Consider the following 23557-nt stretch of genomic DNA (forward strand, 5'->3'; position numbering starts at 1 on the left):
TTGGCTGCTTTTGTTCGTTAAAATATTCTGAAGTTCATAAATTTTTACGATTTGTATCAATAGTTGGGAGATTTTATAGTTTCATGATTTTATCACCACTATTCTTACTTAATCTATGCTATTGAATGATATTTGTTTAAAAAATTCAGTTAAAAATTAATAGCATTATCCATTTGGATTCGGGTGCTGTTCACTGTTCGGTATGCTTATGTGTATTGCTTGACGATGCTAATCTGATTTTTAGATATTATTATTTAAAACTGGCAATTTATTTGCTACTTTGGGAAATTATTCAGTTGGAATTTGGCTTTAATATTAAGTGATGTTTAATCATCAGAAAATCAACAAACTTTGTCCATAGCATGGAGATGCAAAAAACAATGAAAAATAATTTTAATAATAAATGAAAAAAATGAGATCAAATTTCCTTAATTTTCTCAGTTCATAAGAATGGTTTGTTGCACGATTAGGTTAACACTTTACTCGTCATTATTCCTTGCATCAGGACTCATGATTAGGTTTAGAGTAAAGTAAATAAAATGGAGGTAATGTGAACCTTAAATTTTTGGAGTTTCAAAAATTTCTAAGTTTAGTGTATAGTATAAATAATTGATGACTCGATTAGACCAATTTAATTTCTTTCAGGTCGTCAAGATCGTAAATACTTTTCCAGTCATATTTTGGTGTACGAAATGATTTGATACAATGCCAATCACAGAACTCAAATAGATTGCGAAGAATACCATAACTGTAATGATAAATGAATAAATTAAAAATTAAAATGGGGAAAATGAAGTCAAAGGACAGTAACACTAGGACAATAAAAATTAAGTTATTAGTTTAAAAAGATGTCTCAAAGTTTGAGACTCAGCGGTTAAAAAGACTTACTGGAAAGGACTGATTGGATCTCCTTGTGGACTTTTGATGAAATAATGATACCTATGACATTTCATTCTTTCATTGGTGGTCATTCCCAATATGCATAGCTAATGGAATAAAAGTTTCAAATAACTTGTTAGATTTCTGTTTAGAGATGGATATTTGAAAGAGTAGATGAAATAGCCTTACTTGATACAATTGACAAACTAATAGACTAGAAACCCAGATGAAATGAAGGACAGATAGAAAAAAGCCAAGAGTTACCCAGCCATTAGTTCTGAGGGCTTCTCCGACGTAAGAAAATCCGGAAATATCTGGATCAATATTAGATTCCCAAACTAAACATAGAGAAAACAGATGATTAGTTTCTGATAAATGTGAGCTTTACACTGGATTTTGATTGAACATTGTAATTACTTACAGAGGAATGATGTATAGATGTATATGGAACACATAGCAACTACTGAGGTTAAATACCACACAAAATATTTATGATTATCAGCTCCGACACAATTTCTGACCCATGGACAATGATGATCAAATTTTGCCACACAAACATTACAAAAAGTGCAATGTTTGGACCGTAAAGGTCTTCTTACAAGACAGGTATAGCAATACCAAGCCGCGTCAAAATCACTTTTCTCGGCTAATTCAATGATTGTCTGTAAATAAAAAATTGCCAAATTTCAATAAATTTCCCAATTATTATTCATTGCTCGAAACTTACTCGAAATTTTTCTTCTCGGTTACTTAATATAATACCGGGATTACTTTTCCATGTTTTATAAAAGCTATAAACTAGTAAAGTAGAGAAGCCCAAACATGTTATTAGTAACCAAGAAGGCATATCTGCAAACAAATAAACAATAAATTAGAAAATTTATAGATTGATTAAGATTGAAATATCTTGATGATTACTTACAAAATATTAACCAAAAAACAATAGTAACATAAAGCCAAAATTTTGTAGCAAGATATATTGAAATGGGCCAAAAATGGCAAACATCATCATGATGACTTATTTTACATGTGACAAGAACCATAACAGACCAGATTATAGATTTCCAAAAATAAGTTAATTCTGAGTTTAGAACAGCTCCCAGAGTAAAATAAACTAAAAAAGGTACACTACTTAAAGCGTAGTTTGAAATTTTCTGCAAATAAAGGACGAAATTGTATAAGTTAAATATGAACGCAAAGTTTGAAGCAATCAAAATTAATTATTACCTTATCTTTATACAATCTTATATACCAGGGTTTGGAAGGCAGTTTCTTTTCTTCTGCAGACTCTTCAATTCTCTTAGCTAACCAAGTAACATTCAAGCGTCTAGCCATCTCTTGAGGAGTATCACCATGTACGTTTTGTATAAAAACATTGGCTCCGGCATTAAGCAGATTGGAGACAGCATTGGTGTTTCTTGAGTAAATTGCGAAGTGCAGAGCAGTATTATTCTCTTTGTTATCACATAAATTGAGACTAGCTCCAAGGTTTATTAGCAACCGAACAGGATCTTGTCTGCAGAAGGAGAAATAATTAGATTATGAGAATAAAATCATGTTATATGACGGGAAATACTCACGTAGTGGTTCGAAAGGCTGCCCACATAAGTGCAGTTCGTCCAAAATATGCATCTGGTACATTGATGTCGACACCTTTGGCAAGCAGGTAGGCAACAATACCAGTTTTACCGAATTGAGCAGCGAGATGAAGACAATTATAACCCTCTGCACTCATAATTGTCGGATCAGCTCCATTTTTCATCAATAACACAACCATTTTGAGATGTCCCATACTGGTTGCCCAATGAAGTGGTGTGGACTTGGTTTCACCACCGATAGCATCAATGATCGCCCCTTTAATGATGAGAAACTTGACAATCTCGATTCGATTGTTGATAGCAGCCCAATGGAGGAGAGTAACATCTTCATTGTCCCTTTCATTAACATCAAAGCCTTGTTCAACAAATTCTTTCACTTTATCCAATTCACCATAGCGAGTTGCTTCAAAAATCATTGATGATGGTGAAACTGTGTCATCCATTGTCTTTGAAGAGAAATAATCATGTGAATTACCATATATGATTATTTCTCATAACAAGATACGATTAAAAATTGATTCAGTGATGATGCGAAGGCGATGAAATAAGTGAAACCTGAATGGCCAGATGAGGGATCGGATCCAGGAATCGATACTTATCTATTGAACATTGATGTTAAAATAATCAGAATTTAATGATTTCAATGATGGATGTCTTGAAATAAAGGACAAAATAATGAGTTGAAAAGAAAAAAAAATAATTATAACAAAGCAAAGAGCGTGAAAGTTCAATCATTGGCAACAGTAATTTCGGATCCCAAAATTTATGGGCGGGTTGGACTAAAACCATGCAAAATAGAGTCGAAGACAGCTGAAGAACCAAAGAGCTGTAAGTTATCAACAATTTACTAATGGACTGACCTACAGTTTCGTACTGCAACGATAACATAACGAGATTCAGAATTTTCTTGCATTGCTGACCCTTAAAATTAGATAATTGGCCAGTGCAGTAAATGTAAAAGAGACGAAGCTTAAGGCTTACCTTTATCTAATGTAAACGGATAAAACCAATATAATCACTGTCAATTTAATGAATTTTTTATCTCCATAGATTCTTGCGAATTATGAATAAATATTTCAAGCAAAATTACAATAAGAAACAGGTAATCATGAAGAAAAAGGATATTTTTTCCATAAGTTGTGAGTAATATTCAAAAAAAATCTTTAAAAGGAAGCACAATTGGCGCCTCTGTCAAATCTCCAATATCCTTACAACATCTGATTTAAAAGCTGTCAACAACGCCTTTCTATTCAATTTCAATAATCAACAAAGATTATTGAATAACAAAAACAGTAATTTGAGTGTTGATTTCAACCTGTATCTTTTAGTTCACCTGATGATCATTGTACTACTTTGGTTGACTGTTGACAAATTTGACCCTTAGCATTATAAAGAATCAATAATCAATATGGTTAACATAAATCAAGTTGATGATGATTACTCCTTTCTTCCGGTAAGTTGAATTATTATTCTTTATTCATTTTATTATAGTATTTAATTTTGTTTAACTGGGCACTCATTCTTTAATCGAAATAAGCTTGGAGAACAATTTGAACTCATAATTAATTCAATTCATTTTATGTCTTTCTAGGAGTTTGCTATGATGTTCATCACAGCAAATTTCGCGTTGTATCTTCTTGTTTTGATGTCCGATCCTGCTGGAGGTCAACCTAAACGTAAGCGTAGCAGCAATAGAAATGTTAATCAAGTTGCCGATGAAGGAATATCTGGAGTTAGCCCTCAACGATTGGTTAATAACGAGGCACCAGCCGGTGAACACGATGAGGCTGAAGGTTCATCCTCGCCTGGATCTATGAATTCCGCCCAAAGATCAATTGAAGAAGAAGAATTGAAATACGGAGCTAGCCATGTTATCAAATTATTTATACCAGTTTCAATTTGTATGCTAATTGTAGTTGCATCGATAGGATCTCTCCAATTCTACACCAAGACCAATCAGTATTTGTTATATACACCATTTACTGACCAGAAAGCTGATACCACGACTAGAGTTTGGCACTCATTCGCTAATGCATTCATTTTTCTCATTGTAATCGTTGTCATGACTTTTGTCCTGATCCTTTTATATACATACCGATTCTACAAAGTTATCTACGGATGGTTGGTGCTGTCATCATCATTACTTCTATTCCTATTTATGTTCATCTATTTATCCGTAGTCTTACAAAAATATAATCTTCCAGTAGATTATATCAGTGTCTCTATATTCATTTGGAACTTTGGAATTTTAGGGATGATTTGCATACATTGGAAAGGTCCACTTATCGTCCAACAAGCTTACCTGCTAGTTGTTTCAGCTCTTATGGCTTTAGTTCTAATAAAATACATTCCAGAATGGACTGTGTGGGTGATACTTGCTGTCATATCAGTTTGGGACTTAGTTGCTGTTTTATGCCCGAAAGGCCCTCTTCGAATCCTGGTTGAAACTGCACAAAGCCGAAATGAGTCTATTTTCCCTTCTCTCATTTACTCCTCAGCAGTAACCTACTTCACAGGAATGGCAGACGGTGGAGAAAAGTCAGCTCTTACTAATCAAGAAGTCGATCAAAATCGTCCAACTCAACAAGACCAGAATATCAGAGAAGGACAAGCATCTTCATCATCACAATCGCCTTCTTCAACCCAACCAGCCCAACCTGAAGCCGATATACCACCAATCTCGTTCCGAGGACAAGACAATCTTAGACCCGATTTAGCAGGAGTTGATGAATTTGAAGAAGAAGAAAGGGGAGTTAAATTAGGCTTAGGTGATTTTATATTTTACAGTGTTCTCGTGGGTAAAGCGTCATCATATGGCGATTGGAATACCACATTAGCCTGTTTTGTATCGATTCTAATTGGACTTTGCTTAACTCTTCTACTTCTTGCCTTCTTCAAGAAAGCGTTGCCTGCTCTTCCAATATCAATATTTTTCGGGTTAACTTTTTATTTTACAACATCTCAGTTAGTGGCACCATTTTGTGACCGTCTTGCTGAACAACAGATCTTTATTTAATCCAAATTTAAAATAAATCCACTTTGTATTTACAAACACAAAGTCAGTACATGTTATCATTGTAAATCTTCCATGGTTTTCAATAATGTGATCAACTCATTTTTAAGCTTATAAAATTCAAAACTCTTTTTCTCTCCCTCTTATCATCCTATCCCTCCATTTCAACTGTATTCATCAAATGGTGAGATCAACGCTCATAATAAACTTTTTTTGGTCAATACATATTCGTGTAGGAAGTTTACAAAATTCAGTATGATTAAGATTTTAGGTTAAACTCGCGCAACTTTTTCTCCACCTACTCTAAAGAAACTTTCTAAACCCTGTAAACATTATCATCCTTCATCCGATGCTATTTATGGTAAAAGAAGATTTTTTAACATCTTAACTCCATTTTCCTGTTGATTTTAGTTTATAATTTTACTCATTATTCTCATCATTGAATTTATTTCTAAATTGTTTTATTCTTTGAATTAAAACCGTGTTTCATCTCTAAATTTAACAGTAATTCATCATGGAAGATATATTTCACTGGTGCCGTGAAGGTAATGGTGTTTTGGTCCGAGTTTGGCTTGACGATACAACTCATGATTTAAACCAAGGGTAAGCGAATATAAATTCATTTCTTCAACCTACCCTTTTAATTAATTGTTTAAAAAATCAATAACTACGGTGACCTAATTTTTTAACTTTTTCTTAACCTTTTCCTAGCATCCCAATAGTACTATAATGTTGTTTACATTTTTCTTGAACCTAAATCTAGTGATGATCATGGTTTCAGCCCTCTTCACTGGGCTTGTAAATCTGGAAGAAGACATATTGTTGAGATGTTAATCAATCGAGGAGCTCGAATCAATGCAACCAACATGGGTGATGATACTGGTCTTCATTTAGCATCAGCTCATGGTCACAGAGAGATTGTTAATTATCTTCTTCGTCATAAAGCAGACGTTAATTCAATCAATGAACATGGGAACACTCCTTTACATTATTCTTGTTTCTGGGGATATCAGCAGATTGCCGAGGATCTAATCAACGCTGGAGCTCGAGTAAACATCATCAATAAGTATGGTGAAACGCCATTAGATAAAAGTAAAGGACAAATGGCTTCAAGTTTACTTGAGTTAGCTGAAAAGATGGGTCAAGATGTGTCCAAAAAAGTGCCTTACAAAGAACAAGGTTGGCTTGGAACTAAAACTCGCTCTCGAGATGCTACACTTTCTCGTCACATGGGTATAAAACTGGAAGATCTTCATTTACAGGAGAAAATATCAATCACCAAATCTGGTGAAACATGGCGAGGCATTTGGCAAAACAATGAGATTGCTGCTAAATTTTTATCTCTTGGAGTGAAACCTTCGGCGGATGTAATTCGTCGAGCTTCCAGGAATTTTTCAGAGGAGTTCCCGCGTCTCAGAATATTTTCACATCCAAATGTTTTACCTGTTATTGGTTGTACCAATTCGCCGCCTAATTTGGTTGTAATCAATCAATTCATGCCTTATGGAAGCCTCTACCAAGTACTTCATCAACCCACAAATCTTGTTGTAGACCAAACTCGAGCTTTAAGATTTGCTGTTGATATCGCCAAAGGAATGGCTTTTCTACACTCATTAGAACCAATGATAATGCGCTATTTCCTCAACTCTAAACATGTCTATGTAAGTATTAGTTGGACAAGATATTTATAAGAATTTCGATAATAATAATCCTTTTTTCTCTTTCAGATTGATGAAGATCTTACAGCTAGAATAAACATGGCTGATACTAAGTTTTCATTCCAAGAACGCAACAAATATTATCATCCTGCTTGGATGGCTCCAGAAGTATTACAGAAAAAGCTTACAGAAATTAATGTAAAGGCTGCCGATATGTGGTCATTTGCTGTTCTTTTGTGGGAATTAGCAACTCGACAAGTACCTTTTGCTGAGCTCTCACCAATGGAGTGTGGAATGAAAATTGCCTTGGAAGATTTACGTATTTCTATACCTCCTGGAATATCCTCACACATGGGAAAATTAACCAAAATTTGTATGAATGAAGAGCCAGGTAAAAGGCCAACATTTGATCAAGTAATACCAATTCTTGAAAAAATGATTCATGCCTGATGTCACTTTTTACGCTAAACCGGATTGAAGGAAGAAAGAGCCACGCATAGAAAATTTATTATACAAATTATTATGAATATATTGACGATTATTCGCAAACTTAATATGATGGAAATCAACTTTAACCTCGCAATATTGTAATAAAACCTCTGAATATACTTTTTGGTTGTTTTCTCGATTGTGCCTTACATAGCCACTGATACTCCATTCTGGATTTCAATACGAATCTGTTTCAACGGATCATGATCAAATTGTATTTTATGAATTTACCAAAGTATCAATGATCTGAGCTTAACTCTGAATTGTGAAGAAAGTTAAACTTGGAAGACTTTCACTGCCTTAAGATACAGCTAATAAAATATGTGAATGATATAAAAGTAACTCATACTTTTCCGGCGGCTTATTATTGTTATTGATGAATCAATAAAAAAATTATGAATTACATCAGTTTCATTTTTTCAACATTAATCAATTCTCTTCAGATTGTTTCAGTTCAACTAATGAAGTTAATGGTAGCTTACAGTAATTTATTATTATGATCAACCAGATTCTATGAATAAGCTACGAATTGCTCAAATATGGCAAATTTTGCTCAAGATGTTTCTGGATTGGGAATAACAATAACAAGTTGTTTATAATAACAATTCCGTTGTTTTCCCATCAATTAATAGATCAAATGTATAGTAGAATTGAAAAAATGTCAAAATGAAATAATATTTCAAGAATAATCAGTTGAGACTTTTATTATCCGAAATTTACTCATCACAATTATCAATTGAAAGAGTTATATGCATAATTATGAAAAATAAAAGTTAAAATTGAAATAATGGTAAACTTGGATTGCAATCAAACAATAGATGCTGTGTGTGTTTAGGCAAGAAAACAATTAAGAGTAAATCAAATTGGTTGAGTAGCACAATTGAGTGAAAAGAGTTAATGAATGACAATCAGAAAGAGTCCAATTGAAAACAACAAACAAATGAGAAGATAATTGTTGATGATTTTGTTTGAAAACAAATTGTTTTCTGGTTAAACGGAGATTACAAAATAAACCTTAATTTAGTAGCTTATACAAGACTGATCCAAAATTAATAATAAGCTGACCAACTAATAACTGATAATAGCTAATTGTTTGTATTTGTGGGTGAGTTGCTTGTATTGGACTCGATTGGGATTGTTCATCATTTATGAGCGATTGGGATTCGCCTTTCATTTGATCCTTCGATTGCTGCTAATGGTGCTTCAATGGTCAGAATACCATCAGTTGATAATGTTGATCGAATCTGTTCTGGATTGACACCTTCAGGAAGCAAAAATTCACGATTGTATTCACGGAATACATGGCGATTCTCTGATTTCTCCTCGTGTTTGGCATGAACCTGCAAGTGAAGAGAAAAAAATGAATGTCAGTTTTGGTTGAAATAAAGGAAAATGAGAAACTCTGAGAATGTAATATTTGCCATTCTCAAGATGATTAATTAATCAACTTAAACATGTCTGATAGAGATGACTATACATAGAGTTACAAATCGGGTTCCGAGGGTTCTCTGAGTCAAACACCCACATTTTTACTGCACAGTTGTTGATAATTAACAACAATCTGGAGGAGGTTGAAGTTTCTGTTTAATTTTAACATGGTCTTAACTGAAACCTTGAAAATCAAATGTTAAGTCTTTTGCCTTTTTAGGAAATAAATAATCATTATAAGGCTAATCATTGGAAATTAAATGTTCACTGGATAAAATAAAAAGAGGAACAAAAAGCTGATGGTTTGTGAATAATGTTCAATGATGGAAATGAAATGCTAATGTATTAACGCTTGGAGTTGTGCCCACTTTGATAATGTCTATTAATAATGTTTATTGAAATTATGGTCAAGAGATCATTTTTGAATGTCAAAATGTATATTTTTCAAACTGTTTTTGATAGCGAGATTGGTCATGAAACTATTCATCATTTGGCTAACATCTATTATCGTCAAATGTCATGAGAAGACAAGGTTATCTTTTTGCTGAAATGATGTTATGAACGAATCAAGAAAATCTTTCTAATGTCTTCAGACAATGAGCTGGCTCATCTTTTTGGACTGGGATTGAGTTACAATGAAACAATGTCAAACACCAAGTACACGATGATGTGTATGATATGTTTTTTATTTTAATGTAATCTAGTTGATCTGGTTTATGGGAATGAAATGAAAATTGAATGGTGATGAATCAACGAAAAAAAACCTAAGTCATGATAAAATGGTAAACAAGAGGGTAAAAAAGTGAGATTCAAACATTCCATGAAAAATCTGGCTTCTAATCAAGTTTATCATTGAGCTAATCGAAAGTTATATTCAGCATTCATTTGCCTCTTTGATTAAACTTAAGGGGAAACCGGAAAAAAATTGTTGATTGATGTTTACCAGACAATCAACTAGAAATAACCAATCAAATATGACATTACAATAAACTACTGAAACTCTGTTTCATGTATTTTTCAATATTACCCGGTGACCTTAATAAATATTGATTTTTCTCTTGGTTTCCCTAGCATCTAAGTATGGATTAATATTGATTAACATGGTTAACATTGGTTAAAAATAGCCTCATAGTTAGTGGAAATCTTGCGTCTTGTGGTTGTTTTTTTAAACAGCTAGACAATCATGTCATGACATTTCAACGGATATTGTATTTGTTTCAACAGATTTAAATCGTAGATTAATTTGACTTTCAATGAATGTAACATATTAAATTACACCAAGCATTTCAATAAGTCAAAACAAGGTCAATAGGCAAGTTCACTGGCGACAGGGTAAAGGCTTATTTTGCTCATTTTTACTTTGAATATTAGCAACCTTCAATTGAATTAAGAAACCTTATTTAGCCAAGAGTCTAATAAACCAAGACCAATTGATTGGAAAATATTAGAATTGGTTGATTATTTGAGCTTGAAATATAAATTGTAGATAGTCAATATCTACTTTCGCGGTTCAATTTTCATAATGTGGTTAGATTTATCTAAATTATTGTTGATAGCTAGCATTATCGTAAACCATTTACTAATATCACTGGTTAACATCGACTGGGATTTGAAGCTCTGTCAGTCAGTTTTATGAGAATCAGTTAAGGGTCATTTAGCTATTCATAAGGCTATTTTACAGTGAACTTTATGGCTATTGTTGAATTTAATACCAAGTAATTTGGTGACTAATTTAGTAGGCAATATTTTGAGGGAATACAGAGGAAGATGTAATTGTCTAAAAACTCATTTCGTTATTTTATCTGAGAGCCACTCAATTCCTAATAGTCTAAGTTGAAATGCAACAGTTTGATGTTAAGTGCCATTTTGTAAATGATCAACTAAATAGACTATTCTGACTTTCAAGTTAGTCGAGATTTAAGTCGTAAAATGGATGAGTTTGGAGGCTTCGATGTTAATTTAGATTGACTGAGACGAAGAAACTAAACCAGCTGATTAATAGATTGAAAATGGTTGTTCTTACCTTTAGTCTTCGATCAATTGTTTTGACAACAATGTCCTCTGGAGCATATTCTGAAACATCGTATCTTAACCTAACAATTTTACCATCAGGAGTGTCATGGACAAGTGAAGAATCATCTAACCATGAAGATAGTTCATTTCGACGGTTACTTCCCTCACTAGATGAGCTTATCCGAGAGGTTAAATGTGATCCACCAAAAAAGTCTCGCTCCTTTTCTTGAATTTGAGATCGAAATCGAATCATCTCGTCTTCCATTCTGGCCATCTCAGCTTCAAACCTTGCACGAATTGAATCAAATTCCTTGTCAATTAAGTTAAAATCAGATCTAAGAACAGGAACTTTTCGTTCAGAAGTCATCTTTGTCTTGTTTCTTTCCTTCTTAACGAATAACCAAAAGCAGCAAAAAATAAATACGCAGTAAACACCAGGAAGAGTAAGAAAAGTGAAAAAATAAACAAATAATTTGTTGCACGTAAAGTAAAATTAGTAAAGATAATCGAGTTTAATTGTTAGAATGATAATGTGGAAATGTTTTCTGATATTAAATACGTTACAATAGTGTTATCAACTAACTGATCAAGAGAAACATAACCGACTAACAATTTATACTAACCACGTTGATTGATTAAACGGGCGTGGGTATTGGCAACAAGGTCTAATGTAGGAGTTGTTTTCCTATTCTTAAGCTACTACTTCTTCACCAGTTCTCATCTTCATCATCATCATTAGTATCTTTTACTTTCTTTTTACTTTCTCTTAATTCACCTTCTTCTTCATTTCATCATCTAACAACTTCAGATTTAGGTGATAATAATCATAAACAAAGTAAAGTAATTGAAAATTCTTGTACCTTCTAGTTGTTTCAAGTAATTATTATTTTTACTCCGGTTTTGCTTTGTCTCCTTTCGATGGTACTTTTTACACTTGTACACTTGTTTGGGAACCACACAATTAAATATCGTAGCACACTGATTAACAAAAATAGACTGATGGTCTGTAATGATGATTGTACTGTACTGTCTGGAAGATGTACTGTTTGCACATGGCTGAGATCATGATGAGCAACTGAGTCGATCCTGGTAGCAGATCATTGCAAGTTAATCACTTACATTTGTTGACAATTTAATGATTAACAAGTCCTGGGTTGCTAATGTTTTGAATTATCATCGATGAGATGTTAATTAAAGACTAGAGAATAGCATGAATCACAATCAGGCCTATCATTAAAATATCGGTTATCTAAAACTGAAATAAATCATTGAATGTTAGTGGATAGAATTTAATATCTTGATAATTCTTGACGATAAATTAATAATTGCGAATGTTGATGATACATTTTCGATTATTTGAATGAGAGAATCGATATTTATTGCTATTTACTTGATTGGTTGATTAAAAATACAATGGTAATCATGTTTCAGAGACGTGATTGATTTTACTATTTCAAGCTGCGCGCCTTTTCGTTTTCAGGTTACCAAAGTAAAGTCATTTCAGTCATTTGATTTTGTTGTCTGGACCTACGACCTTCTTTCAGTAATTATTTAATTGTTTGATTTGTTTTGTTAATATTGTTACATGATGTTTCGAACTTTCATTTCGGCTAGAGCTAATTCTATCAATGCTAAAAAGTTATCAACGGTAATTACTAGAGATCTAGAGTCTCTAGTTAATTTCAAGGTAACCTCTCGTAATACTCGATTATATTCATCTTCAAAGCTAGCATCGTAAGTTGTTTTAATTATTTCCTTCTTGCCATTTAATGTTAATTAAACCATCTATTCTCATATTTCTAGGTGCATCAAATTTGATAGGAAGTATAGCCTTCATTCTGGTTCATTATATGGTAGACCTTTGCAATTTACTAGTGTAAGATGTTTTTCATCTGGAGATTTACCCGAGCATACACCGGTCCCATTACCTGCTTTATCTCCAACCATGGAATTGGGAACTATAGTTTCATGGGAGAAGAAGGAAGGTGATAAATTAAATGAAGGTGACTTACTGGCGGAAATTGAGACAGATAAAGCTACTATGGGCTTTGAAACTCCAGAGGAAGGTTACTTGGCAAAAATATTGGTATCTGCTGGAACCAAAGATATTCCGATTGGAAAAGTATGATCTTATTACAATTTCTTGAAATTTGAATCATTAGGATGTACCTTCCAATTTTTATTTTGGTACTTACAAAATTGCATTTTTAGAGCTTTTAAGAATACATAGACAATCATCATTAATTACCATTCTTCATTTTATTTACAGTTGTTGTGCATCATTGTTCAAAATCAAGAGGATGTTGCTGCCTTCAAAGACTATGTACCTTCAGAATCTTCTGTAAAACCCAAAGCAGCTGAAGAGTCGTCTTCACAACCTCCTGTGCAACAAACTCCACAACCCGTGCCGCAGAATGTTCCACAACAGCCTGCATTCTCTGCTGGTGGTGCTCCAGCCGGTGGAAGAATCTTTGCTAGTCCTTTCGCCAAGGCCTTAGCATCATCAAAAGGTCTTGATCTCTCAGCAATTGGTCAAGGTTCAGGTCCAGGAGGAAGAATTATTGCCCAAGATGTATTATCATCATCAACAACAACACCAACTAACGTGGCTCCAGTCGCTGGAGGTTCTTTCGTTGACATACCTCTTACTGGAATGCGTCAAACCATCGCAAAACGCTTATTACAGTCCAAGCAATCTATTCCTCATTATTACTTAACTGTCGATATTGAAATGGATCAACTCCTCAAGTATGCTTTGTTTGCTTTTTCTTATGCTTTTATATTGACATTTTCATTCTTTTTTCTATAGTTTAAGGAAACGCGTTAACGAAATGCTCAACAAGGAAAACGTAAAGGTTTCAGTGAATGATTTTGTTATAAAAGCATCTGCTTTAGCATGCAGGAAAGTACCAGAGACCAATTCATCCTGGCAAGAATCATACATCCGTCAATATTCAAATGTAGATGTTTCAATTGCTGTAAGCACTGATAGAGGTCTTATAACACCAATCATCTTTAATGCTGAAAGCAAAGGAGTCAAAGAAATTAGCGAGCAAACTAAAGCTTTAGCTGCCAAAGCTCGAGACGGTGAGTCATTTTGATACCTAAACCGAAAATTTTCTAATAAAAGTTTATTTTTTAAATGACAGGCAAATTGGAACCTCAAGAGTTCCAAGGAGGTACTTTCACCATCTCAAACCTAGGAATGTTTGGAGTGAAACATTTTTGTGCCATAATCAGCCCTCCTCAATCGTGTATATTAGCGGTCGGTGCTGCCGAGAAGAAAGTTGTACCTGATGATAACGGCGGATTTAGAGTAGCTAATGTTATGAATGTCACTCTTAGCTGTGATCACAGAGTTGTGGATGGAGCTGTGGGAGCTCAATGGCTTCAGCATTTTAAACGATTTTTAGAGGATCCTGTCACAATGATTATCTAAATTAATCACTTTTATCAGTTGCCATTTTCTCCCCGAATTGAATGAATTTAGTCCCGTATTTGATTTTACCTCCTATTTAATAGGTTTAGTCTGTTTGTAATTTATTTTAAATATTATTTGCTGTTAAACTTGTTAATTTGTCTTGATTTAACTGGTAAAACCATTTTCTTTACATTTGGGACACAGCTGAAAAACAATTGTTTGTGTCACTCTTTATTTCCTTATTGGCCTACTAAGAACTCTTATTATAAAATAATTGATTTTCTAGACTACAAAGGAATCTTAGAAATAATAGTAAACATTCAGTGCTTTTTTCAGTCAGAAAACTCAATCCTTTTGCAACTTTAACTAAACATTATTTATATGCCATACCAGTTAATTTTACACTTAAGTGTACTTATCCAGACTGAGAACCAGGCAAACTTCAATAGGCAAATATGAATCAAATAATTTCAAAGAACTATCTAGATTATCATTGACAATAAATATTTGTTAGTTTAAGGATATTAGTTGATTAGTTGATTTGTGAACTCAATGAATTAAGTGCGCGAGATTAATGATAACAAAACTACAGGTTACTGACTTTTAATTCAATTAATATCATTTGTTGAACCTCAACTGGTTTAGTAATTTTTGGCAGTTCCTTTGAAGTTGGACCTTGATTTTAACTTGAAGTCAAAACTGAACTTCCAAATTAATAATAATGCTCAATTTTGTTGATCGAATTGAGCTAAAAACGGAAAATATAATATACAAACAAAAAATTTAAAAATAAAAATTGAATAAATTAATATCATAATTTGCACTACAAAAGGCACATCAAGCTCACAGATTTATCATTTAACAATTAATATTCTGTATGCTGTACTTTTATATACAAAGCTCTATAGTTATTTTAAAAACCAGTCATCGAGTTAATCGGTGGTGAAATCTTGCGTTGGCCGAAATAATTGACTTCCAAGGACTGGCTTAAAGAGACTGTCAAATATTGGCTGTAGTAAAATTCACACAGCCGTAAAGAGATCATCAAAGAGCGACAGTTAATCGCCTGATAAATGAGTAAAAATGACAATAAAATTTGGATTTTTAGTGAACTTACCCGAGACAGGCTGCACATCAATTCGAGTTTCAACTTTGTCGTTTCTTGGTCATTCAGTTGTGTGAAATAATCTGTAATTGATGAGTTCACATTGCTGTGCAAGGTTGATGTTTTTGCAATAATGTTTGCTAAGATTTTTGTTTCATTTGAAAACTAGTCTAACGGAATCGGGCATTTTTCACCCCAAAGTATCAGCTTTATATCAAACAAGACTTCCTTTAAAATGCCCATTAGGCCAGATAAGCTACAATTCCGGTTCAGGTCATGTTTATGTCAAAATTTGACCTTACTTTTCATAATTTACTCGCCAGTTTCCGTGTTTATTACAAATTTGGTCTTGAACGCTGAGAGATCAAAGTTCATACATAAATAAAATTTTCAGTTGATTGTTCAAAGTCTACGAAATTTTTATAAAAAAATGTATCTTTATTTAATGTACAAACAATTTGGTCAACTAGCTTACGTTAAAGTGCATACGTTCGTTTAAAGCAACTGAAACTGAAAGCCCAAATGTTAGAATGAAATAGATCATAAGGAGTATTTATAAAAACTCTGACTTTTGAGTTAAGAGCAGGGACTTTGAGGATTTTTAGGGGCATAAAAACTGAGTCATTTACTGCTATTAAAAAATTTCTCTGATCGACAGTTTTCGAGAAAATCGAGGTCAAAGTCGAAACTTCGATCGCCTTTTGAACAGTTATGGAATTAGATTTTTTTATGAAACTCATTTTTCTGACGTAACTTTTAATGGCCAATCAGAATATGCACTTATTTTTGAAAATAAAGTTCTCTGTTTCGGTACGACAGATCAGCCTCGATTTTCACTTAAATCGACCGCGATCAGTGACCGTAATAGTAAGAGAGATGAAACTTATTATTTGGGCATAAAAATTGTTGGTTCATATCGTGAATCGAAAACTTTTTTCAATTTATCAACAGTTCTCTTGATTTTGGCCATTGGCCTGAAAACTTTGAGCCTGAATATTTCGATAATGATAGCACTTACGACAATTATTTTTTGACCAATCTATAGATTCCAATATGTGCTATAAGATAATATGATTGAAAGCATAAGAAAATAGGAGCTTATTCATTAAATAATGAATAATTCTTCTAACACATCATATGATTTGTGTTCGAGTCATAACTCAAATTCAAAAATCAATTATCAAATCTAAAAGCATGAATAACGAAATGCTACGACTTATCAGCTAGCTATAACTTTGATATATCATAGCTTATATTGGAATCTATTGATTAGTCAAAAAATAATTGTCGTAAGTGCTATCATTATCGAAATATTCAGGCTCAAAGTTTTCAGGCCAATGGCCAAAATCAAGAGAACTGTTGATAAATTGAAAAAAGTTTTCGATTCACGATATGAACCAACAATTTTTATGCCCAAATAATAAGTTTCATCTCTCTTACTATTACGGTCACTGATCGCGGTCGATTTAAGTGAAAATCGAGGCTGATCTGTCGTACCAAAACAGAGAACTTTATTTTCAAAAATAAGTGCATATTCTGATTGGCCATTAAAAGTTACGTCAGAAAAATGAGTTTCATAAAAAAATCTAATTCCATAACTGTTCAAAAGGCGATCGAAGTTTCGACTTTGACCTCGATTTTCTCGAAAACTGTCGATCAGAGAAATTTTTTAATAGCAGTAAATGACTCAGTTTTTATGCCCCTAAAAATCCTCAAAGTCCCTGCTCTTAACTCAAAAGTCAGAGTTTTTATAAATACTCCTTTACGATACTAAGAATCAAATCAACTATCAAATGCCCAATTAAGTTAACATTAGTTGTTTGTCACTCTTCTTGTTTTATCTACCAGCCTTTTATGCATCCTTTCCAAACCAGAGAAAAATTTTTCAGTTAACTCAACGAAAGGCACAGATACAGTTTCAATCACCGAATTACGGGTTTTGATGATTTGCTCAAAAGCGACGTAAAAAAACTTCATCGGTAAAGAAAGATCACCTGTAATGATATGACAAATAAGCCACAATTAATAAGTCATCTAGTCCATAAGAGCAACATACTCATAGTAATTTTCAAAATATTAACTTACTATACTTGATACATAGAAAGCAAGGAAAAAAGGATCGAGGTTCAACTTTGTCAGCTCTTGACCATTCAGTTATATTATTATTATCTGAGGTCGATGAGTTCACTTTTGTTACTAAAGTTGGTAATGTCGATGTAACTTGAAGAGGAAGCGATGAAACAAATAAAAGGTTACTTTGGCACAAAAGACACAAAAAATAAATGAAACAACTTGGTAAATGTAACTTCATTTTTGTTGAGTAAAGTTAAGATTCGGGCAAACTAATTAGTTGATTCAAATAGTTGCAAATGTTGATCATGAAATTTTGGAAAATTTTCAAATAAATGAATATAAAACATATCTAACGGAATCCGGCATTATTTTGAAAGAAAGATAGCAAGTAATAGTTGACCAGCTTTCCATCAAAAAGGACTCTCTTTCAAATTTCATTTCATTTGGGGCAGCAAAACACAAATCCGGTTCCGATCATGTTATTAAATATCACCTGAACTATTAAAATATTTCCTCATCAGATTCAAAATTCACATCAATTTGCTGTTGAAAGATGAGTAAGTCTATGAATACATGCAATTTTCATTGAGTTATTTAATAATTTTCAAAGCGACATAAACGTTAGTTTTATAAAAATTTCCTCTTTATTTAGACATTAAATAGAGTTTACATGTAAAATGTGAAACAATGAAAAGTTAAATGACAGCAGAAACAAAATTGTTTCATTGAATAAATTATATTTTGATAATGAAATTATTCACAGATCAAACTAAGAATAGTTTTCCTTTATGTTTTTCAAAAATTTCCTAAAACGTTGACCAATGAATTTGACCGCATTTAGCTTCGGTCGATTTTTCTCAAGAACCTCTTCAACAACTTGCACTAGAGGCGTCATACGCAGCAAATTTATCGGAGCAGTGAGCCCTGAAAGATTTAAATATTTTATTAGAATAAGTTTGTTCAAACTTCATTTGTTGCACAGCTTTTTAAAATTAAGTCAATGACTATTATTTTTTCATGTCTTATGAACTAATAAACTTTTTTTCACTGAAACTTTTGCAAGTGAAACTTGATTATACTTACGAAAATAAGAATCTATTAGAAATTGTCGGAAAGGAGATGCGTTGTGAAAATCGTCGAACATATATCTACCTATCGAGTAGGATATTACACTTAATATTGATGGTTCAGTTCGTGGTAACGGAGCAGACCAAACAATTGAAGTACAATGGCATAGCATCAGAATACTTATGATACTCATTTGTTGGGATGTCAACATGTTTTGGTTGTTGTTAATAACTTATCAATAACTGTAAGTTGAACATATAAAGATGAATCTAAACGGAAGAAAAGTCAGAATCGCTTCATAGCTACTGCAAAAGCCTATTGATAATTTACTATAAGTGGCACTAAATTTTTAATTCAACTTTGAAATGCACATAAGGCCTGATGGAATCCGGTTTAGGTCCTGTTATCAACAAAATTTGGCCCTGCCTTTAAGATTCACTTACCAGGTTCTAAATTTCTTACCTTCACTTCAAATTGAAAGATTTTACATCTTTAGCTTATGAATAAATACAATGCTGATTGAGTTAGTTGTGAAAACAACGACTTATTATTATTAATAATTTGATGAGAAAACATATTCGCTTCTTTCATGACAAACGTGTCTTTATTTCATTTTTCAATGAAGATTTACATGGTCCGAAAATTCAACCGATTGGATACAACTTTTCCAAACCAGCGAAAAATACTTCAGTTGCCAAATTGAAAGGCAGGAAGATAGTTTCGACTACACTATTATAAGCTCTGATCATTCGTGCAACACCGTTTGCAACAAGCTTACCAGGGCTTAAATTGTCTGTAATGATACAACAAAGCACATAAGTTAATACAGTATGTAGTCTGGTCAATGGAAGCTAGTACTTTGATAATTTAGATAATCATCGAAATAACTTACTTTGGTCGTCAGGAAACTCATCTCGAAGTTCAACTTTGCCATTTCTTGACCATTCAGTTGTGATATAATTATGTGGAATCGATGAGTTCACATTTGTGAGTGAAGTTGGTAATGACGATGTAACTTGTAGAGGAAGCGATGAAACAAACAAAAAGTTAATTTGGCACAAAAGACACAAAAATAAAATGAAACAACTTGGTGAATGTAACTTCATTTTTGTTGAGTAAAGTGAAGTACATTGAATCATTAGTCGATTTGTATAGTTGAAATCTGTTTATGTTGAGATTTTTATTTCATTTTCAAATATGAATAGATGAATATAAAAACTAGTCTAACGGTATTGGGCCTTTTGCGGTAATGATAACAAGTAATTGTACAGCTTCCCATCAAAAAGGACTCTCATCTTCAAATGCACATTAGGGCAGAAAATAGAAATCCGGTTTCGATCACTTATTTACAAAATGATTGACTTTACTTTTCATGATTTTACCCTCAGCTTCCAGATTCCTTGCTTTAAACTTGACATTAAACGATTTCGAGTTCTTACATTGAGATAATTTTTCATAAAAAGCATTTAGTTTTACATGAAATGTATCTTTATTTGAACCTGCAAAAAAGGTCCACATGTCAAATGTGTATGTAATAGGTTATGAATTTCGAGTCTTTCATCTATCAATTCTCAATCGATAAATACAAGCTTTCGGGAGATAAATAATCCATTTCGCCAACCATAATAATACGAGAAGATGAAATGCACAAATTCGTGGACTTTGCAAACTGTCCACCAAAATGTTACATTTTTGCCTTGAGATTCACAATTTCATCAATCGAAAGTTTATGAAGAGCAGATTATGCATCACAGTCCAAGAGTGGAGCATCATAATTTACGCTACTAAGGGTCATAGGAACTAGCAACACCACAGTTAAAATTAAGTTGACATTTGGTAATTGCCATTCTTCTTGTTAAATGCACTCGCACTTTATGCATTGTTTCCAAACCAGTGAAAAATTTATCAGTTGACCAAACCAAAGGCGCAGATACAGTTTCGATCACCGAATTACGGGTTTTGATAATTTGCTTAAAAAACAAGTAGAACATTTGCCAAGGGGCAGAAGCAGAACCTAATAAGGTAATATTTAAAAAAGGCAACAGTTAATTTTTGGTTCAATAAGAGCAACATACCCATCATAATCTTCAAAATATTACCCGGGTTGAAAATGGAGGCGCGTAATTGTCATGGCCTCTGGTTTGCCAGTATCATGACAAATTGAGAGTAATAACGCAGCAAAAATTTGAGGCATTAGGATTTGAATCATAACTTGATAAAATATTACTCAACTTAAGACAAAAAAATTCAAGCAAGGGTTTAATTTGAATGCAATAACGGTTTAATATAAACATAATATGTTTAATTTATCATTCTGTTTGTTGGTTTCTTGATAATTTCTTAATCTTTTAATTCTTCTTTTATCTAAAAATTGATATTTTTCTCTAGTTTTGTTGCCTGCTTATGGCCATAGCAGGGTCATTTCAATGTTCTTGTGCACCTTTAAACCAATATCATATTAGTATGATATTACTAGGTCAATCGTGCTCAAACATTGAATCAATTGCAGTAGCGTAATAAGTTTCTGCTGCGATTGAATCTATGGCCACAATAGCTTTGCCAACAATATCATGTAGTTCCAGCAGATTAAACTTATCAGAACGTTTCACTTTGTGAAAAAGCTGTGTGTTTTTGACTATTGTTGGTACCTTTTTCAGCTCAGCAATTTTCAGTTTATGAAGACCTGTGAAGAGCGATTGTTTATGATAATTTATATATTCACGAAACACTGTGAATATCATATCATGGCCACGATCGGTAACTTCATGTGTTAAGTGAATAAAGTATTGAATCTCACCATACCTCTTCTCAAGAGTATTTTTGTCAAGATAATGAAAATTATAGCTTGCTGATTTACGTCTGAATTTATAATCAATAGAATGGTAAACAGTATGATTTTTCTTAACTCTTGTGTACACTGTTATATCTGCGATAGTGATACGACTATAGCGAGATTTCAACATTCGTAATATGATCGGCTCGATAATCTTATTTTTAACTGGTCTACCAATTAAATGGAAAGGTCCTACGAAAGCGCTTTGATGTGGCCATTCCATGTTATTGTCATTTATCTGGAGAGACTTGAAACGAATATATCGATCAGCCATCTGTGCGTTCTGACCACGGTTGCCGTGGAAAGTCCTCTTGATTTTGAATATGTTATCCTCAAACACGAAACTCGATGTATTACTTAAAGATCCCATGTTTCTCGTTTGATCAGCTAAATGTGTTAACAAATGAATATTGAATCGCATTGATTCTTCTCCATTAATTTTTTGATAAGCTAATACAAAGATCTTGATAAGATCCTCACCCATGGAAATGTCATGGTTGCATATGTTGGAACTTGTCAGTAAGCGTAAAGCCGTGGAAAGGGAAATGATTAGATGAAAGCTATCTGGGTCGACGCAGTTCTTGAGTAGTGGTGTAAGAAACAACAAAAAGGTTCGACACTCACTTGCCTTCCAGTAAGCTAGATCTGTGAAGCTTCTGAATTTACGTGAAAATTCATGCGGTAATGCTACTTTTCGGCCAATTTCATCCATTTTCTTTATAACTGGTCCTGAATTGAATGGTTTAATGCTTACTAGTGTCTTGAATACCCCTTCTAGAACACAATGCATATAATCAATTGGAAAGCTATCAGGTATTTTGATGAATTGGGACAGTGAGCATGGCCCTTTCACTCCCATGTAAGCGTTTCCAGATTCTAATGCCCTTGAACCAGCATCAACATAGAAGTCATGATTTTTCAGCTCGTATGCATTTTCATGGCATGGATAGCACATGGTAGTTCCACCTCGTCTTGTAGGCATTGAAACACCCGGATGCAAACAATATGGACATCCATAACTTCCATTGAATTGCATAGTGTTCATAATTTTAGGTTTTGCGACTGAATCAGTAACTATGGCTCCGATTCGCACTACACATAGAAATGAACTGACACCCGAATCATCAATAGTCATCTGGAAAGAGTTGGATTCATCCATCTCTTTCGTAACTGAATGTAACCATAAAGAATCATACTTGACTTTAGTATGGCCCCACCAAAGTCCTGAAATGGATACATTCATTTTACAATACCGACGATGTTCCGGTAATTCAGCAATAACAAAGGAAATAGGCGTTGAAGTTGTTCGGGATGACTTAACAAAAGAAGCATCATCAATGTTAAAAATCAGCGTAATACGTATCAAGTCTTGTCCTTCAGTGTCTCGCCAAATATCATGGTACCGTTTTGAACCAACAAAGGTACCATGATTGTTACTTGTTATGGCCATATTGCTGGTCATCAGATATTCTTTATTCAAACGCACTAATAAACTGATAGTATCATGAAGGTTGAAAACTCTTAGTTCACCAGGTTCACACAAGCATTCACAGGTTTTTGAATTGAGAGTGAAGGTGATACATAAATCACAGTATATTAATTTTTTCAGCCTAATGGCATATTTTTTCTGAATCTCTTTATCGTATTCACTGAAAGAGGGAAGATAAACTCTTTCTCTTGCAATTTGACGAATAAAATTATAAATTTTTCGTTGACTTGAATCTGAAATATTAACTTCATGGAGTAATCTTGAAATCGCAGCACAGTAATCATAGTCTGGCGTTACTATGGCCATACCAGGCTCGTCGTCAACCAAATCACTTTGATAAAATTCAGATTCATCTGTTGAATCATCATGATGATCATCGTTATTTTCTTGTAAATTTTGTGAATCACTAAAGGAAACAGAACTATTTTGTTTAACTTTTCTTCTGAGGTACGAACTTGAAGAAAATCGACAATGTAAACGTTGTCTTATC

The 23557-nt window shown here is 33.3% G+C and overlaps 6 protein-coding genes across 11 annotated transcripts; 3 read left to right on the forward strand and 3 right to left on the reverse strand.

Annotated features, from left to right (window-relative positions):
* Positions 1-375: 375 nt before the first annotated feature.
* On the reverse strand, positions 376-3021 carry Hip14 (palmitoyltransferase Hip14). Its single transcript, XM_015931314.3, has 8 exons — positions 2460-3021; positions 2107-2395; positions 1802-2033; positions 1607-1728; positions 1301-1541; positions 1069-1217; positions 889-986; positions 376-748 (listed from the first exon to the last, which is right to left on the reverse strand). Exons 1-8 carry the CDS (start codon positions 2918-2920, stop codon positions 622-624), a joined length of 1719 nt encoding a protein of 572 aa, XP_015786800.2. The 5' UTR covers positions 2921-3021; the 3' UTR covers positions 376-621.
* Positions 3022-3748: 727 nt separating this feature from the next.
* Psn (presenilin) lies at positions 3749-5713 on the forward strand. Its single transcript, XM_015931325.2, has 2 exons — positions 3749-3930; positions 4069-5713. Exons 1-2 carry the CDS (start codon positions 3886-3888, stop codon positions 5491-5493), a joined length of 1470 nt encoding a protein of 489 aa, XP_015786811.1. The 5' UTR covers positions 3749-3885; the 3' UTR covers positions 5494-5713.
* Ilk (integrin linked kinase) lies at positions 5712-8040 on the forward strand. Of its 2 annotated transcripts, XM_089268761.1 has the most exons (4): positions 5712-5851; positions 5996-6093; positions 6254-7151; positions 7218-8040. In XM_089268761.1, the coding sequence occupies exons 2-4, from the start codon at positions 6005-6007 to the stop codon at positions 7596-7598; spliced, it is 1368 nt and encodes a 455-aa protein (XP_089124887.1). In that variant the 5' UTR covers positions 5712-5851; positions 5996-6004; the 3' UTR covers positions 7599-8040. The 2 variants fall into 2 exon arrangements, with proteins under 2 accessions (XP_089124887.1, XP_015786812.2); XM_015931326.3 differs by having other exon boundaries at positions 5827-6093.
* Positions 8041-8314: 274 nt separating this feature from the next.
* LOC107364046 (heat shock protein beta-1) lies at positions 8315-12066 on the reverse strand. 5 transcript variants are annotated; one of them, XM_015931331.3, is made up of 3 exons: positions 11939-12066; positions 11089-11463; positions 8315-8977 (listed from the first exon to the last, which is right to left on the reverse strand). In XM_015931331.3, the coding sequence occupies exons 2-3, from the start codon at positions 11443-11445 to the stop codon at positions 8780-8782; spliced, it is 555 nt and encodes a 184-aa protein (XP_015786817.1). In that variant the 5' UTR covers positions 11446-11463; positions 11939-12066; the 3' UTR covers positions 8315-8779. The 5 variants fall into 5 exon arrangements, with proteins under 5 accessions (XP_015786817.1, XP_015786818.1, XP_089124891.1 ...); XM_015931332.3 differs by having other exon boundaries at positions 11089-11466; XM_089268765.1 differs by having other exon boundaries at positions 11702-12066.
* A 526-nt stretch (positions 12067-12592) lies between these two features.
* Positions 12593-14663, forward strand: muc (dihydrolipoamide S-acetyltransferase muc). Its single transcript, XM_015931330.3, has 5 exons — positions 12593-12812; positions 12882-13200; positions 13348-13826; positions 13888-14165; positions 14228-14663. The coding sequence occupies exons 1-5, from the start codon at positions 12664-12666 to the stop codon at positions 14515-14517; spliced, it is 1515 nt and encodes a 504-aa protein (XP_015786816.2). The 5' UTR covers positions 12593-12663; the 3' UTR covers positions 14518-14663.
* A 4664-nt stretch (positions 14664-19327) lies between these two features.
* LOC107363976 (uncharacterized) lies at positions 19328-20035 on the reverse strand. The gene is made up of 2 exons (XM_015931250.3): positions 19638-20035; positions 19328-19538 (listed from the first exon to the last, which is right to left on the reverse strand). The coding sequence occupies exons 1-2, from the start codon at positions 19882-19884 to the stop codon at positions 19390-19392; spliced, it is 396 nt and encodes a 131-aa protein (XP_015786736.2). The 5' UTR covers positions 19885-20035; the 3' UTR covers positions 19328-19389.
* Positions 20036-23557: the final 3522 nt, after the last annotated feature.

The sequence above is a fragment of the Tetranychus urticae genome, chromosome 3, assembly GCF_039701765.1.
Source record: "Tetranychus urticae isolate SD_2017Ah chromosome 3, NJAU_TeUrti_SD_1.0, whole genome shotgun sequence".
NCBI lineage: Eukaryota > Metazoa > Arthropoda > Arachnida > Trombidiformes > Tetranychidae > Tetranychus > Tetranychus urticae.

What these genes read in the sequence shown, in the direction of transcription:
- Ilk (XM_089268761.1), top strand. Translation starts at nt 6,005, where the DNA reads ATGGAAGATATATTTCACTGGTGCCGTGAAGGTAATGGTGTTTTGGTC. An exon ending in ACTCATGATTTAAACCAAGG is followed by an intron (nt 6,094 to 6,253) that starts GTAAGCGAATAT and finishes ACCTAAATCTAG; the next exon opens with TGATGATCATGGTTTCAGCC. An exon ending in TCAACTCTAAACATGTCTAT is followed by an intron (nt 7,152 to 7,217) that starts GTAAGTATTAGT and finishes TTTCTCTTTCAG; the next exon opens with ATTGATGAAGATCTTACAGC.
- muc (XM_015931330.3), top strand. Translation starts at nt 12,664, where the DNA reads ATGATGTTTCGAACTTTCATTTCGGCTAGAGCTAATTCTATCAATGCT. An exon ending in TCATCTTCAAAGCTAGCATC is followed by an intron (nt 12,813 to 12,881) that starts GTAAGTTGTTTT and finishes TCATATTTCTAG; the next exon opens with GTGCATCAAATTTGATAGGA. An exon ending in GAAATGGATCAACTCCTCAA is followed by an intron (nt 13,827 to 13,887) that starts GTATGCTTTGTT and finishes TTTTTTCTATAG; the next exon opens with TTTAAGGAAACGCGTTAACG.
- Psn (XM_015931325.2), top strand. Translation starts at nt 3,886, where the DNA reads ATGGTTAACATAAATCAAGTTGATGATGATTACTCCTTTCTTCCG. An exon ending in ATGATTACTCCTTTCTTCCG is followed by an intron (nt 3,931 to 4,068) that starts GTAAGTTGAATT and finishes ATGTCTTTCTAG; the next exon opens with GAGTTTGCTATGATGTTCAT.
- LOC107363976 (XM_015931250.3), bottom strand. Translation starts at nt 19,884, where the DNA reads ATGATTCAATGTACTTCACTTTACTCAACAAAAATGAAGTTACATTCA. An exon ending in TGAGTTTCCTGACGACCAAA is followed by an intron (nt 19,539 to 19,637) that starts GTAAGTTATTTC and finishes GTATCATTACAG; the next exon opens with ACAATTTAAGCCCTGGTAAG.
- LOC107364046 (XM_015931331.3), bottom strand. Translation starts at nt 11,445, where the DNA reads ATGACTTCTGAACGAAAAGTTCCTGTTCTTAGATCTGATTTTAACTTA. An exon ending in CAATTGATCGAAGACTAAAG is followed by an intron (nt 8,978 to 11,088) that starts GTAAGAACAACC and finishes CTTCACTTGCAG; the next exon opens with GTTCATGCCAAACACGAGGA.
- Hip14 (XM_015931314.3), bottom strand. Translation starts at nt 2,920, where the DNA reads ATGGATGACACAGTTTCACCATCATCAATGATTTTTGAAGCAACTCGC. An exon ending in ACCGAGAAGAAAAATTTCGA is followed by an intron (nt 1,542 to 1,606) that starts GTAAGTTTCGAG and finishes TTTTATTTACAG; the next exon opens with ACAATCATTGAATTAGCCGA. An exon ending in GATCCAATCAGTCCTTTCCA is followed by an intron (nt 749 to 888) that starts GTAAGTCTTTTT and finishes TTATCATTACAG; the next exon opens with TTATGGTATTCTTCGCAATC.